The sequence below is a fragment of the Oreochromis niloticus genome, linkage group LG5 (assembly GCF_001858045.2).
Source record: "Oreochromis niloticus isolate F11D_XX linkage group LG5, O_niloticus_UMD_NMBU, whole genome shotgun sequence".
Classification (NCBI taxonomy): Eukaryota; Metazoa; Chordata; class Actinopteri; order Cichliformes; family Cichlidae; genus Oreochromis; species Oreochromis niloticus.
In genome coordinates, this window is record NC_031970.2 from 35,387,265 (window position 1) to 35,401,539 (window position 14,275).

Here is a 14,275-nt window from a genome sequence, read left to right on the forward strand (position 1 = left end):
CTACCACCTGCCGCTGGATCAGAGACTTCCTCTCAGACCGTGTACAGAGAGTTAGAGTGGGGCCTCATCTTTCCTCAGCCCTCAGCCTTAACACCGGCTCTCCACAAGGCTGTGTACTGAGTCCCCTACTGTACACTCTGTACACACATGACTGTGTTAGTTCCCACCCAGACAACGCAGTCATTAAGTTTGCAGATGATACCACCGTGGTGGGGCTCATCTAAGGGGGAGATGAGACGGCGTACAGAGCTGAAGTTCAGAGGCTGTCAGATTGGTGTGTAGATAACAACCTGGACCTCAATACCACCAAGACAAAAGAACTGGTAGTCGACTTCAGAAGGAGGAAGTCTGAGCTGCAGCCTGTCAGCATCAACGGGGAGTGCGTGGAAAGGGTCTCCAGTTTCAAGTTTCTGGGTGTGCACATAGACACAGAGCTCCAATGGAGCTCTAACACCTCTGCAGTCTTAAAGAAGGCCCAACAGCGTCTCCAGTTTCTGAGAATCCTCAGAAAAATGGACCTGAAGAAGGATCTGCTGACCGTCTTCTACCGCTGCTCCATTGAAAGTGTGCTGACATATTGCATCGGTGTATGGTTCTCCAGCTGCACCACAGCACACAGAAAGGCACTCCAGAGGGTCATCAATATAGCCCAAAACATCATTGGACATCCTCTTCCCTCCCTGAAGGACCTGTGCAGCACTCGCTGTCTCAAGAGGGCACGCAGCATCCTACGAGACTGTACACACCCAGGACACCGGGTGTTTTAGCTGCTGCCCTCTGGCAAGAGGTTCAGGCTGCTGAGGTCCCGAACAAACAGACTCAAGGACAGCTTTTACAACAGGGCAACAGCCCTGATCAATGCAAATAGCTGACCTGATTGGCTACCTCCCTGGACATGTTTTGGGGGGAGGTAACAACGGTAAAATCAATAACAATAATAATATTTATATTTATAACAAGGTGCAATAATATTTAATGTGCAATAATAACAGTGTGCAATACACACACACTTATTCTTCATTTTTTTTTATTACTAAGTTAAGTTACTGTGTTGTGTTGCGTTGTGACATGTCGTATCGTGTCGTGTTGTGTTGTATGTAGTGCCGACGTAGGACAGTTTTCCAATTTCATTGTACTATTGTACTATGTATGACTGTGCAGTGACAATAAAGAGTTATCTTATCTTATCTATCTTATCTTGTTGGCTGTAGACATCAATAAGCAAAGACATCCTTAAATAAACCTAGAGCAAAATCATTAAGTCACTGAACACTTTGTGAGCTCACTGTTATTTTCTTCTATCCCTCATTTTTATATAAAAATAATAAATTGTGTGCCATCAATCTTTTTTTGCACTTCATTCATCTTGTATCTCATATCTTAAGCTTATATTCAGTAACTGCTGAATCAACTGCATGAAACATACTTGGACTACTTTTAATATTCATTTATAAAACTTAGCATCCACCAATAATGTGGCTCTAACCCTGCAGTCCCTCAAAGACTCACCAGTTTGTGTTTGGCATCCGTTAGGTGGGTCTCCTCGTAGCTATCATCATGGGCCGTCCAGCTGTAAGATACCAGGAAATGCTGGATGGGTGAGTGGTAGGTGACCTCCGGATGAGCCCAACGCACCACCAAAGCACTGCCATTGACATGCTGCACCTTCATGTTTATGGGAGCACTACTGCAGACTGGGAGGAGGATGGAAGCAGGGTCAATGAAAGTCAGAAGTGAAGATGTGGATATGTGCAGAAAGAGGAAGAGGGAGGGAGTGAAAGTGCAAAATATGGTAGCCGGAAAAACAAAGGAAATGAGGAAGAGTAGGTAGGAATAAACAAAGCAATGCAATGAGAAAAAAACAACCATATTTATGAAAGGATGATGAATAATATGTTAGCACAAAGAACAGGAGTAAAAGGAAAGAAGAAAAGAATAGAGATGAAAACAATTAGAAAGTGAAAAGAAAAAATAAATATAAGAAAAATTAAAAGCAAAATGGAAGGAAATGGAGAAATTATACAAATAAACATAAGAATAGAGATGAAGAAAGGGATGAGAAAAAATAGAAATGTGTGAAGAATGAAGAGAAGAGGAAATGTAAAATTGAGATAAGCCAAAGGAAAGGGTTATAAAAAGGAGAGTGGAGGAAGAGGTGAAGAGTAGAAGAATGGGCATGAGAAAGAAAAAGGATAGGGAAGACATGGAAATATGTAATGTAAAGGGAGAATGAAGGAGGCAGATAAGAATCAAAGAGAGAAAGAGACAGAGAGATCATTTAATGACTGAATACATCGGCTTGTCTTTCAGATACACTCGAGGAGAGAGAGGGAGGAAGAGCAACATAAATAAATGACAGGATTAAAGTGAAATGCTTTACAGGTATCGTAGCTGTAGATTCACATGGCAGCATCTGACCAATCACAAACATGGACAGGTCTACTGATCATTTTTTCAACAGTACATGGTTCTGGGTCTTTTTGACCCAGCATGTTGAATTTCATGTCTTTTGTATTATTATGTTCTAATTTGTTTAGGCTTCAGTTAGTTCTGTTGATATTGAGTTCTGTTCCTCTATTTAGTTCTTGATTGGGTGAATGCACGAGTTGTATAAAGCGCTTTGAGTGCTCAGTGAGAGTAGAAAAGCGCTATATAAGAACCAGTCGATTTACCATTGTTGTCTAAGCTCCTTCCATGTCTGTTGGTTTTGGTGTCGTGTCTTCAGTGTGCAACTCAGGTCCCCTGTGTCTAAGTCTCCCTCGCCCTTTGTGTGTCTCAGTGGTGTCTTTGTCTCCCTCAGTGTCTTGTCTACTCTTGGTTCCCCTTGTGTCATTCTATCTGTCATGTGCCTCCTCCCTAGATGTCATGTTCTCTGCATTTGTTTCTTAGTTATGTCCGTGCTCCATCTACCATTTCTATGTCCCTGATGTTATGTCAAGCCCGTGTGTCTCTGTGCTTCCTGTTTTACTTTGACAGTGTCGAGTCCTTTGTCAGGTTTCTGTGTTGTCTCCTTGTCTCCTGCGTCCTGGTCTAGTTCCCTCGTTTCCCTGTCTCATGTGTTAGTTTTGTTTTAGTTTTCCCAGTTTAGTCAATCAGTCTAGTCTCGGTTTCACGTTTTGCCTTTATTTATGTTAACATTATCAGCCTGGAATGAACTGCTTGCCTTCTGTTCCACCTTCCTCATGCCTCAGTGTCTGCATTTGGGTCCTCCTCGTCTCTCCACACAATCTGCCATTGTAGATCGTGACAACATCAACAAATAATCTAGGACATAACAAAACTGAGAACAACATCTAAATAGTAGCAGGCCTGACTTGCCTTAGATAAGGTCAGTGTTAATGAGTCCATGATATTGTTCCAAGGCAAAAAACACTAATGGCCAAGAAGAGCACAAAGGCTCGTCTCACATTTATAACAAGACTTCACAAAGTCTTGACGATATGACTTTTGGGAAAATATTCCATGATCTGATGAAACAAAAATGGAGCTATCTGGAAGGGTTGCTTCTCATTATATCTGGTGTAAAACTATCACACCATAGTACTGTAGTAGTGTGATAGTTTGGGGCTGCTTTGTTACTTCAGGACCTGGAGGACATGCTGTAATTGATGGAATCACAAATTCTGTTCCTGAAAGAAGAATGTCCAAACATCACTTTGTGCCCTAAAGCTAAGTTATGCAGCAGGACAGTGATCTGAAACACACCAGCAAGTCCTCTGAATGGCTAAAAAACAAACTAAAATTAAGGATTTGAAGAGGACGAGTCAAAGTCCAGACTCAAATCCATCTGAGATGTCAAAGATGAGATGACTGATTGTTTTTTCTTAATAAATGAAATCATAATTCACAACTCGGGTTTGGCATAAAAGATCAATATTCCAAAGCTGTTCATCTTGTTGCCCTGTCAACAGTTCTCTCAGGTCAGTTTGTCCTCCCTTGGATACCAACCACAGTTTTTACCATCTGTTGACAGTGAGCTTTTCCCCCCTGAATCCCCGGAGCCTCATTTCCTCTTGCACATTGTATATAGCACAATTGGTGATCTCTGTAAATAGCCACTCCTTCCAGTAAATGTGACAATCAACATCATTGGGATGAATTGGAACACTGCCTTATCCAGTGTTGGGGGATGAGGGGTCTGAAAAATGCTTTTGCCATTATGTAATCTGTAATTTCCACAAAGTATGCTGATCAGTGTAATTTTCAATGATTGAACTGTAGTAGAGACGAGCAAACATATTGGTAGATCTGAGAAGAGAGAACTTTTGTTATGAAAATGATTTTAATCTTTTACACATGATTGCATTTGAGCTTATTAAAGAGCTGTGGCTCCTGGTCAAGTGAAGGTCAGAAACTCTTGGCAGGCGTTAAGGATCAGCCAATACACGGTGAGGAGGACAGGAGCTCTGAAAGGAATGGCAACACACCTGCTTACATGACATACGCCTGGAGTGATTTTTTATCTTTTATTACTTATATCCTTTAGAGTTAAGATTTAAGTTTTTATCATTTACACCTTATATCCTTTTGAGTAAGTCTTAAGTTTCAGTTATGTTCAGTTTGAGTAAGTTTCCTTCATGGTTTGAGTATCATCATTTGAGTGTGACATTTAGCCTAGAAATCACACAGAGTTCAGCTGTGTATGTGCACAGGCCTTATGTCTGGCTAGGACGAGAGGTGTGAGGTGAGCTGGGGTGCAGACGAGGTCATGACACATACATAGCCTACACAGCAGGCACCCACATACACACACACACTCACACACACACACACACACACACACACACACACCATAATAGATCTATTTTGGTAGCTAAGAAGTGAAGATGTGTTTTTGCTGCAATTGCAAATTGTGCCGGCATATTGTCAGATGCTTACAGGAAGTGCACCTGATGTTCGGGGAGATAAGGAGGCGCTCATGGTGCGACACCGGGATGGAGAGGAGACGTAATGCTCTTTAAAACTATGTTAAAGTTAGCAGGAACATTTTGTGGTTTAGATTGACGTAAGCTGTATTTTGTCTGTTTTTGCAAAAGAGGGGGCTTTGTTGTTGTACACATATAAAACCTTTGTCTAATTATTGTAAGTTCAGTTCGATTGCTGACTTTGCGCAGCTTCGGACTCCACGCGTGTAATCAATAAATCTTTGCTTTGATCACATCTTCTGGACCAGAGTTGTTATTTGCTGGTGAGCCCTCCGTACTCCTTTTCTCCAACTTTTGAACCTTAACAGGTTATAACTTAAAAAACATAATGTACAACACATTACTCATTTTTCTTAAAAGAAAAAATGTTATATTACTTTCTCGTTACTCCACAAACCAGTTAACAATATAAACCTGATAAATCCAAAACACCAACACAAATCCCTATCCTAATGAAGACACAGATACAATCTTTCTTTCAGTATTTATAAGCAAAAAAAAAAGAGAGAGAAAAAGTCAAAAGTTAGTGTGATGTTTTTCTGTCCGGAAAAGAGTTTGCACTTTAACATGGCATTTCTTTCTTTTTGTGCACAAAAAAATAATTATTTAACTAATGTCCATATATCCACTGTAGACCACTCCACTATTTTCCTCCTCCAACACGTGAACTAAAATCTAAAGCAAGTGTGGAGGAAGAAAAAAAAGCATGCTTATTTGTTGTTTTCATCTGGTGTGCACAACCTTTGTAATGCAAGTACATAATTCAGACTTTAATGTGATTACTGAATTTAGTTCAGCAACGTGTTACATTACTGCATTAATGAAAAAATATAATCACATTGCATGAGTGTAATGAGTGTAACGCATAACATTGTAACAACACTGGCTGATATAAACCAACAAAAGCAGCATAGAACCTCCCTAACACTTCTGCGACTGAAAGTGGGCAAAGCCTGTCTAAAAAGACAGGTGGCAATACCATATTAGCCACATGTGTAAGGTATTTTGATAATACATATGACTGGATTGAAAATAAAGCTAATATAGCTGGTGAACCAAATGTGTTAGCATGCGCATAGAGTTGCAGTAGAGTTTTTCCTATACATAACCTGCAGTTAGACCCCATGTGGCTTGGCTTTACTAAAGGTACTAGCCACACTCACACACACACAAAAGCAATCATATTCACAAATCTGAACACACACATGCACATAAACTGTACTGCCAAAAGTATTTGTTCATCTGCCTTCACACACATATAACCTTGAGTGACATTTAATTGCTAAGTTTAATATGAGTTTAATATGAGTTTAATATGACGTCAACTCATTATTTGCAGCTATAACAGTTTAAACCCAGTTCCCAGTTCCTTCTGGGAAAGCTTTCCACAAGGCTTAGCAGTGTTTATATGAGGATTTTTGACCATTCTTCCAGAAGCACATTTGTGAGGTCAGACACTGATGTTGGCTGAGAAAGCCTGGCTGGCAGTAATTTATCCCAGAGGTGATCTATCGGGTTGAAGTCAGGACTCTGTGCAGGCCAGTCAAGTTCTTCCACACCAAACATGCTCATCCATGTCTTTATGGACATTGCTTTGTGCACTGGTGTGCAGTCATGTTGGAACAGGAAAGGGCCATCTCCAAACCATTCGCACAAACTTGGGAGCATGAATTTGTGTAAAATGTCTTTGTATGGTGAAGCATTAAGAATTCCTTTCACTGGAACAAAGGAGCTGAGCCCAACCCCTGAAAAACATTCCCACATTATAATGCAGTCAGACAAGTATCGTTCTCCTGGAAACCAAAACTCATCCACCAGAATGCAAGACAGAGAAGCATGATTCGTCACTCCAGAGAACATGTCTCCAATGAAATTGAGTGCAGGTGGGGTGGCTGTAGATCAGGCAGTAGAGCTGGTCGAGGTTGGTGGGATGAGTCACACCATCCCGTCGCAGCAGATGGCCCCGCCCCTCCCTGAGCCTGGTTCTGCCGGAGGTTTCTTCCTGTTAAAAGGGAGTTTTTCCTTCCCACTGTTGCCAAAGTGCTTGCTCATAGGGGGTCATATGATTTTTGGGTTTTTCTCTGTATCTTCTGTACAATATAAAGCGCCTTGAGGCGACTGCTGTTGTGATTTGGCGCTATATAAATAAAATTGAATTGAATTGAATTGAATGATTCCTGGCTGCTCCGGTCTGGATACCAAATATCTTTGGGCCCAACTTGCACTCAAATGCTAGATGCTAGATAGAAAGTACTTAGGTAAAAAAAAACAAAAAGCACAGAAAAAAGAGTGGGTGAATGACACAAGTTGCATAAAGCACTTTGAATGCTCAGAGCAGAAAAGCGCTATATATTAACCAGTTCATTTGCCATTTATCACTGCTTTAGACTCCAGTAGCAGTTTTACACCACTGTATCAAATACTTTACATTGAGGTTGGTAATGTGACACTTGGATGCAGCTGCTCGGCCATGGGAACACATTCCATGAAGCTCTGTACACACTGTTCTTGAGTTAATCTAAACACCAGATGAGGTTTGGAGGTCAGTAATGGTTAACTCTGCAGAAGTCAAGTCAAGTCAAGTCAGCTTTAATTGTATAGCACATGTGTCAGCCAAAATGCTGAACAGAGGGATAATGTAATCAAACGAAAGAAAGAATTAAAACATTTAAAAACATCCATAAATATATATATACACACACAAGCAGACTCTTCTATGCACTTCTCTATGCAAGTACATATGTACACTTATATATACACATACATATACATGCATATATGTATACACATACACATACACACACACACACACACACGGGTATGCACATGGACATAAATGCATGTATACATATACACATACATACATCATCCAATGAGATAAACGACCCTAATAGCTAACGCAGAATAACAGCGGTGTCAAAGAGATCCAAAATCCTTTGAAAACAAGTAGGTCTTCAAATTTGATTTGAAGATTTCCAAACAGAAAGAGGATTTTATAAAAGAGGGAAGACTGTTCCAGAGTCTCGGAGCGGCGATGGAGAAAGCCCTGTCACCTCTGGATTTTAACTGGGAGCATGGAACCAACAAAAGCATCTGACTGGAGGAGCGCCGAGTTCGAATGGGTAGGTGCAGGCTAAGGAGATCTGAAATGTAAACTGGAGACAAGCCACGGAGAGCTTTAAAAACAAATAATAAAACCTTGAAAACAATTCTGTATTTAACTGGCAGCCAATGTAAAGATGTGACTATCGGAGTAATACTCTCTCTCTTTCTGGTACCCGTCAGGAGTTTTGCGGCTGCACTTTCAACAAGTCGCAGGCGGGACAGGTTCTGCTGTCTATGTAAGAGGTAAACCATTTTTCGAGCAGCACCTTGAATGTTCTGTACTTTTTCCAGAGTCAGCAGCTAAAAGCACATCACTGAACACCTTCAGTAGAGCAGACTCTGTGCTGTGGAAGGCTCTGAAACCAGACTGATAGTTATCCAGAATACTATGTATATCTAAGAATGAGGACAATTGGTGGAGGACAACTTCCTCAAGAACCTGAGACAAAAACGGCAGCTTAGAGATTGATCTAAAGATTGGTCTAAAATTGCTAAGAACTTACGGATGCAAACCAGGTTTTTTTTTAGAAGCGGCTGGACAACAGCTTGTTTAAAAGAATGAGGAACAGTTCCATTTGAGATGCTGCTATTTAAAATAACGAGGATGTTAGGGCCGACTGTCTTCAGCACATCTCTGAGCAATAGCATAGGTAACACATCCAAGGGGCACGTAGTTGGTTTCATGTGCATTATTATATCAGTAAGATGGGATAATGAGACTGGTTTAATTTTAAACTGGTTCAGAAGGGTTTGGGATGGGAACTGGATATGAGCTCTGATATTATCAATTTTTTCAGTAAAGAACCTTTGAAAATCCTCACAAGTGTGTGAGGCATTCTCAGTGGTAGTGGTAAGATGCAGGACAGAGTAGAGTGTGGTGAATAGGCCTTTAGGATTACCAGAATTCTTAGTAATGATGATGTGTACATGTACACACTTTGACTGTGGCACTAGTAGTTGGGGATGTGCAACACAAAAGTAAACAAATGAGTCAACTGAGCATCACTATTTGCACTCTCCAGCTCCTTGTTGTGAGAGGAAAAGGCTTGACGTAAGTGGTTCAAAACCCAAACCACAAAACCCCAACTAAAGTCTTAAGCAGTCCTGTAATATTTAAGTTAAAATGTATAGGGAAAACACTACTTTAGCTACTGTCACAACTATTGCAGAATAATGCTGTTGCTACTGCTGTCACCTTGTTTGAACTAGGTAGTTGGGAGTTTGCCCAACCAGTCTACATGTGTTTTGTGGACTTGGAGAAGGGTGTTCTTTGAGAGTTGTATGGGGTGTCTGGCTGGTGTCTGTTTATGCTAGAGATGGACCGATCCGATATAGAGTATCAGTATTGGTCCGATCCTGACCTAAATTATTGGATCAGATATCGGGAAGAAATAAAAAATGTAATTTGATCCATTAAATATCACAAAAGCACCTCACAAAACTTGCGACATGGTGTAATCCAGCTCATGACCTTAGCACGTTGGAGCAGTCTGCGCCACGTGATAGAGCAGCTGCTGCGTGAGAGACCTGTCAGTGGTCTGGAGTTACTTCACACTGAAAGCATTTGGAGCCTCGCTACGTGCTGCCAAACCGGCAAACCACCCATACAAGCTGCTGGTCATGATATTGGTTCGGATATCCTGGTGAGAGGGAAACATGCAGATGAAACCAGGAGATGTCCTTACTGAATCATCAGAGCTGAACAGGTGATGGAGAAACAGGTTTACCTTTTAGGTGACATGAATGAGTTGAAGTTATGAACTGTTTCTGAGAGACAAATAACACCAGGATCTTTGCAAAGAAAAGCGTCTGGACTTCTTTAAGTTGCTTGAAGACGTTTCACCTCTCATCCGAGAAGCTTCTTCAGTTCTAAGGTCAAATGGCCGAGAGTCCCAGATTTAAACCCAGTGGGAGTATCCCCCCAAAGAGGGACAAAGGACCCCCTGGTGATCCTCTAATCACATGAGCCAAAAGCGGGTGTGGGACCTAATCAGCCAGGGTTTCGGGTGAGCTCATTGTGAAAACCTGGCTTTCACACCTTGGCTCATGTGATTAGAGGATCACCAGGGGGTCCTTTGTCCCTCTTTGGGGGGATACTCCCACTGGGTTTAAATCTGGGACTCTCGGCCATTTGACCTTAGAACTGAAGAAGCTTCTCGGATGAGAGGTGAAACGTCTTCAAGCAACTTAAAGAAGTCCAGACGCTTTCCTTGCAAATTCCTTTGACTACGATGACCTGGATGACTGAGAACCTTCACAGACAACACCAGGATCCTTTTCTACGTGGCTGACAGCTGGTAACTGTGCAGGGGCGGGTCTAGCAAAGTTTTGCCAGGGGGCCAGGTAGGGCATTAACAGGGAAAGGGGGGCACAAAGAAATACTTTTCTTTCTTATTCCCATTTAAAATGTCTCGCTTTTAATAAAAAATTATCTGAATCTTACAACCAAAGTTTTTATCTGACGTAAAATGTATAGAAATCATACATGTACCAACATGACGTGTACATCACTGTCACAACAGTGTTTGTTTTCATTCAAAGGCTTTATGGTTTTTCAGTCTCTAGTCAAAATGCCTGGGATTATTTTTTTGTCCCAGTCCAGCTCTGATCTTAATAAAAGAAGACTGTTATGAAGCCATGTTTGCATTTATTTGCACTGCTTTCTACTCTTTATGTCTATTTATGTTGAGCTTTAAGTATAAAAGGGTCCATTTTTTAAGTTGTTGAATATAAACATTATTTTGTGCTGATATTGCACTACTTTTTTTTCAGAACCAAAGAGTTTTTGAAATCTGCATAAAATTGCATTTTAAACTACTTTTTGAATATTACTTTAAATACTTGCAATTTCAGTTAAAGTTCTGTTAAAAATTTAAATAAAAAGATCAGTATTGAATTGAACCTGCACTCACTGAATATTTTCTCTTTTTAAGTCACCCTTTAGAAAGACCCTCAAGATGGTTGTGTGAGAAATCCCAGTGGAATAGCAGTTTCCAAACTACTCATGCAACACTCTGACACAAACAAACATGCAACATTCAAAGTCACTTAAATCTGCTTTTTTCTCTATTCTAATGCTAGGTTTGAATTTCAGTAGACAGTGTTCTTCCTTCCTGAATATACTAAACTGCTGCCATGTAACTGAGTGATTAGATATTTGCATTAATAAGCAGTTTAGACAGCTATACCTGTTAAAGTGACTGGTGAGTGTCTGTCTGTTATTTTCATTTTAACTGTAATTCTACTCTTTTCCACCCAGCTGTCTTCCCTCCTCCTAATCTGCATTTCTTCTGCCAACCTTAGAGATTTGCATACAAATGTTTCATAGCAGCACTCAAGGACATCCTACACGAGCAAGCATAACGTGCCAGGAAAACACACACACACACACACACACATACTATACACACGAGTGTGTATATGTGGAAAAGTGGGTTTGCGTATATACTTTCCTTGTGGACCATATGGAACTGTGCCTGAGGGAAGGTTGGGAACAAACTCTTTAGGGACAGATGACAGTGAACAGATGCTAGGCCACACATGCAGACTTATAAATCCACAGAGAAAAACATGCATAATCACAAACACACATGCATGCATACACATAAATACTGCACAACATTTTAGTCTTCTTTGACTGGCAAAGAGGGGGGAGTGGGAGGTTGGCCAGTGTGCCTCCCACTGCCTTATGTTAGGAGAGTTACCAGAATTAATAGTAAAAAGACAGAGATAATCCAAATGCACACAAAAAGAAAAGACAATCTGTACATATGCTTCATTTATTAACATTAAGAATCATGACCATGGAAGAATGATGTGAGGATATATTTTAGCATATGAGGACAAAAACAGGAAACTTCAATTCTGTATAGATCACCTGGGAGACCAAGTGATAGAACCAAGCACTAACAGAGGGTCAATGCCAATGTTTCAAACCCCCATAGGACCACCAGGGTGCACCATTTTGACTCTATCCTGCAAAAACTACCAACAGTTTCAAAGAAGTTAAGACATTATGATGAACACTGAAAAAATGTAAAATTTATTTTGGGGAATTAGTTGGGTTAGCTATGTTAAAATAAAGAGGATTAAAAAACCAGATCACTCACTGTGAAACATGCCCAGGGAAATGTAGCTGTTTAAGCTAGTGCAAGTACCTGAACCAAGGTAGCATTTTCCCGTAGTTTGATCCAAGCATAGATTGAAACTACAGATGTAAATACCGATACTTCCTTTTATATAAATTAAGTCAATGAATATAAATAGGTAATATCAAAAACAAAAAATGTATTCTTAAAGTGTGAACATCCTACCTTTGGAAGCCTCCGTGGCGTACGGGTTGCTGCCGCTGTCATTTAGATCAGGCAACCAGGCATCTTTTACTGCAGACTTGAAGACGTGTCGGTTATCTAAGCTCTGTATGGGCCTGAAGTTGCTGCGCAGATACTCCACCGACTTAACATGGTCTTGTTGCTCTGTGGTGAAGATGGAGTAGAAAGCCTCCAACTGGTGGTAGTAGGGAAAGTGAACATTGCAGAAAAACAGAGATACGAGTGGAGACAGGTAGTTATTACCAAGCAAAAATTCACAAAAATTAAAAATATGAGTAGGAAAAGAAATGAAACTTTGATAAAACCGAAATAACATATAAACACATAAAAAATATATATATTTAGAAAACAACTGCATACAACTATATAAATGATAAATTAATGCATTTAAAAAAATAAGTAAACATGGGACACTACAAAAATGCTGAATGCTCACTGTTAGAATTTCATTAAAAAAAAACTTTGTCATTCCACCAGTAAAAAAAAAATCCCCACTCGCCCCTGCGGGCGGTCTATCCTTCAAGCTCAGGTCCTCTACCAGAGGTTCCTGCACAGTATCTTAGCTGTTCCTAGGACTGCTGTCTTCTGGACAAAGATCTCGAATCTCGGATGTTGTTCCTGGGATTTGACCTCAGGACTTCCAGGCCATACTCTGCACAGATGTTCTTGTATACCATGCTGGCAACTTGGTTATGGAGTTCCATGTATGCCCTGCCTAACATGCAAGTCCATCCTGGAACAGTCCTCAAACTTCTTTCTTCTACTTAGCATACAGTCTCAGGGTGCTATATTTGGGGTAAAACCATCCATGGATGGTCAGGAGATATCTTGTCTTGATGTCAGCAGGGAGGTATCTGATCACGGGCAGGGTATTTGGTGGTTTTTGTTTTCTTAACACCTCATCATGGTTCCCATTTACCATCTGTTTAGACCTCTCCAATTCTAATGACATTCTGATGTCGTTGCTCCACAGCCTGATTAGTGAGTTGATGTCCCATTCACTCATGGCGTACAGCTTGGAGAGGAGGTGTCTATTGACTGCTCTATTCTGTAGTTGTTACCCATAGCCAGTCTTGTTAATGATCTGGCTGAGAGGGTTCAGGCCTATGCTGAACAGCAGTGGGGCCAGAGCATCTGTTTAGTAAATCCCACACTTGATGGCGAAATGTGCAATCAGCTTGAGTTGGTCTCTAGCCACATTCCCAACAAGTTCCTAAACAAAGGTCTTAGGGTCCTGTTGATCTTGTACAGTTCTAGGCATTTCAGGATTCATGTATGAGGCACTGAGTCCCCATAAAGGAGTGATACCATCCGACTACCTGCCTATAACCTTCCTAAGTTATTGTAGTGTATGGCTAGGCTGTTTTATAGTGAATCCATCCAGTGCATACATTGGTCCTACAGTCTCGAGCAACTACTCTGTCTACCAGTAGCTGGCATTGCCAAATTCCTGGGGCTATATAAATAAAATTGAATTGAATTGAATTGAATGTTCTGTCAGTAGTCTGAATGCCAGATCACCTTCTTATTTACGTTAAGTAACAGGCCTTAATAATTAGGGTGGATGGATTTTCCTTCTTATTAGGGATCAAGGGGTCACTTTAAGGAGGAGTCTCTGTGAGGTCGCTTATTAGAAGAGGATTAGTGACACTTTTGAGTTTGTGCAAGACTGTAATGATGATGCATCTGTGGTACCAAATACTTAATTTATGTTTTATTTATAGAGCACTTTTCTCAACACTTTGGAGTTCAAAAGTACTTTCTATAAAACAACACACACACACACAGGCTTAATTAAGTACACTGCATCTGCTGAGTTATTCTCCTCAAGCTGGCCTGGTTACACAAGATTTCCTTCACAATTACAATATGAAGAATGTAGTAAATAACATCAAGTCACACATAACACGGAGT

The 14,275-nt window shown here is 40.6% G+C and overlaps 1 protein-coding gene across 6 annotated transcripts in view; it reads right to left on the reverse strand.

The window, feature by feature from the left end:
• LOC100709248 (receptor-type tyrosine-protein phosphatase gamma) overlaps positions 1 to 14,275 on the reverse strand; it is a 403,846-nt gene that overhangs the window by 64,651 nt on the left and 324,920 nt on the right. For all 6 annotated transcript variants that reach the window (XM_025907530.1, XM_025907531.1, XM_025907528.1 and 3 more), the window contains 2 exons: positions 12,344 to 12,536; positions 1,510 to 1,694 (listed from right to left, as the gene is read on the reverse strand). In XM_025907530.1, coding sequence (XP_025763315.1) covers positions 1,510 to 1,694; positions 12,344 to 12,536 — 378 coding nt within the window. The remainder of the gene's footprint in view (positions 1 to 1,509; positions 1,695 to 12,343; positions 12,537 to 14,275) is intronic.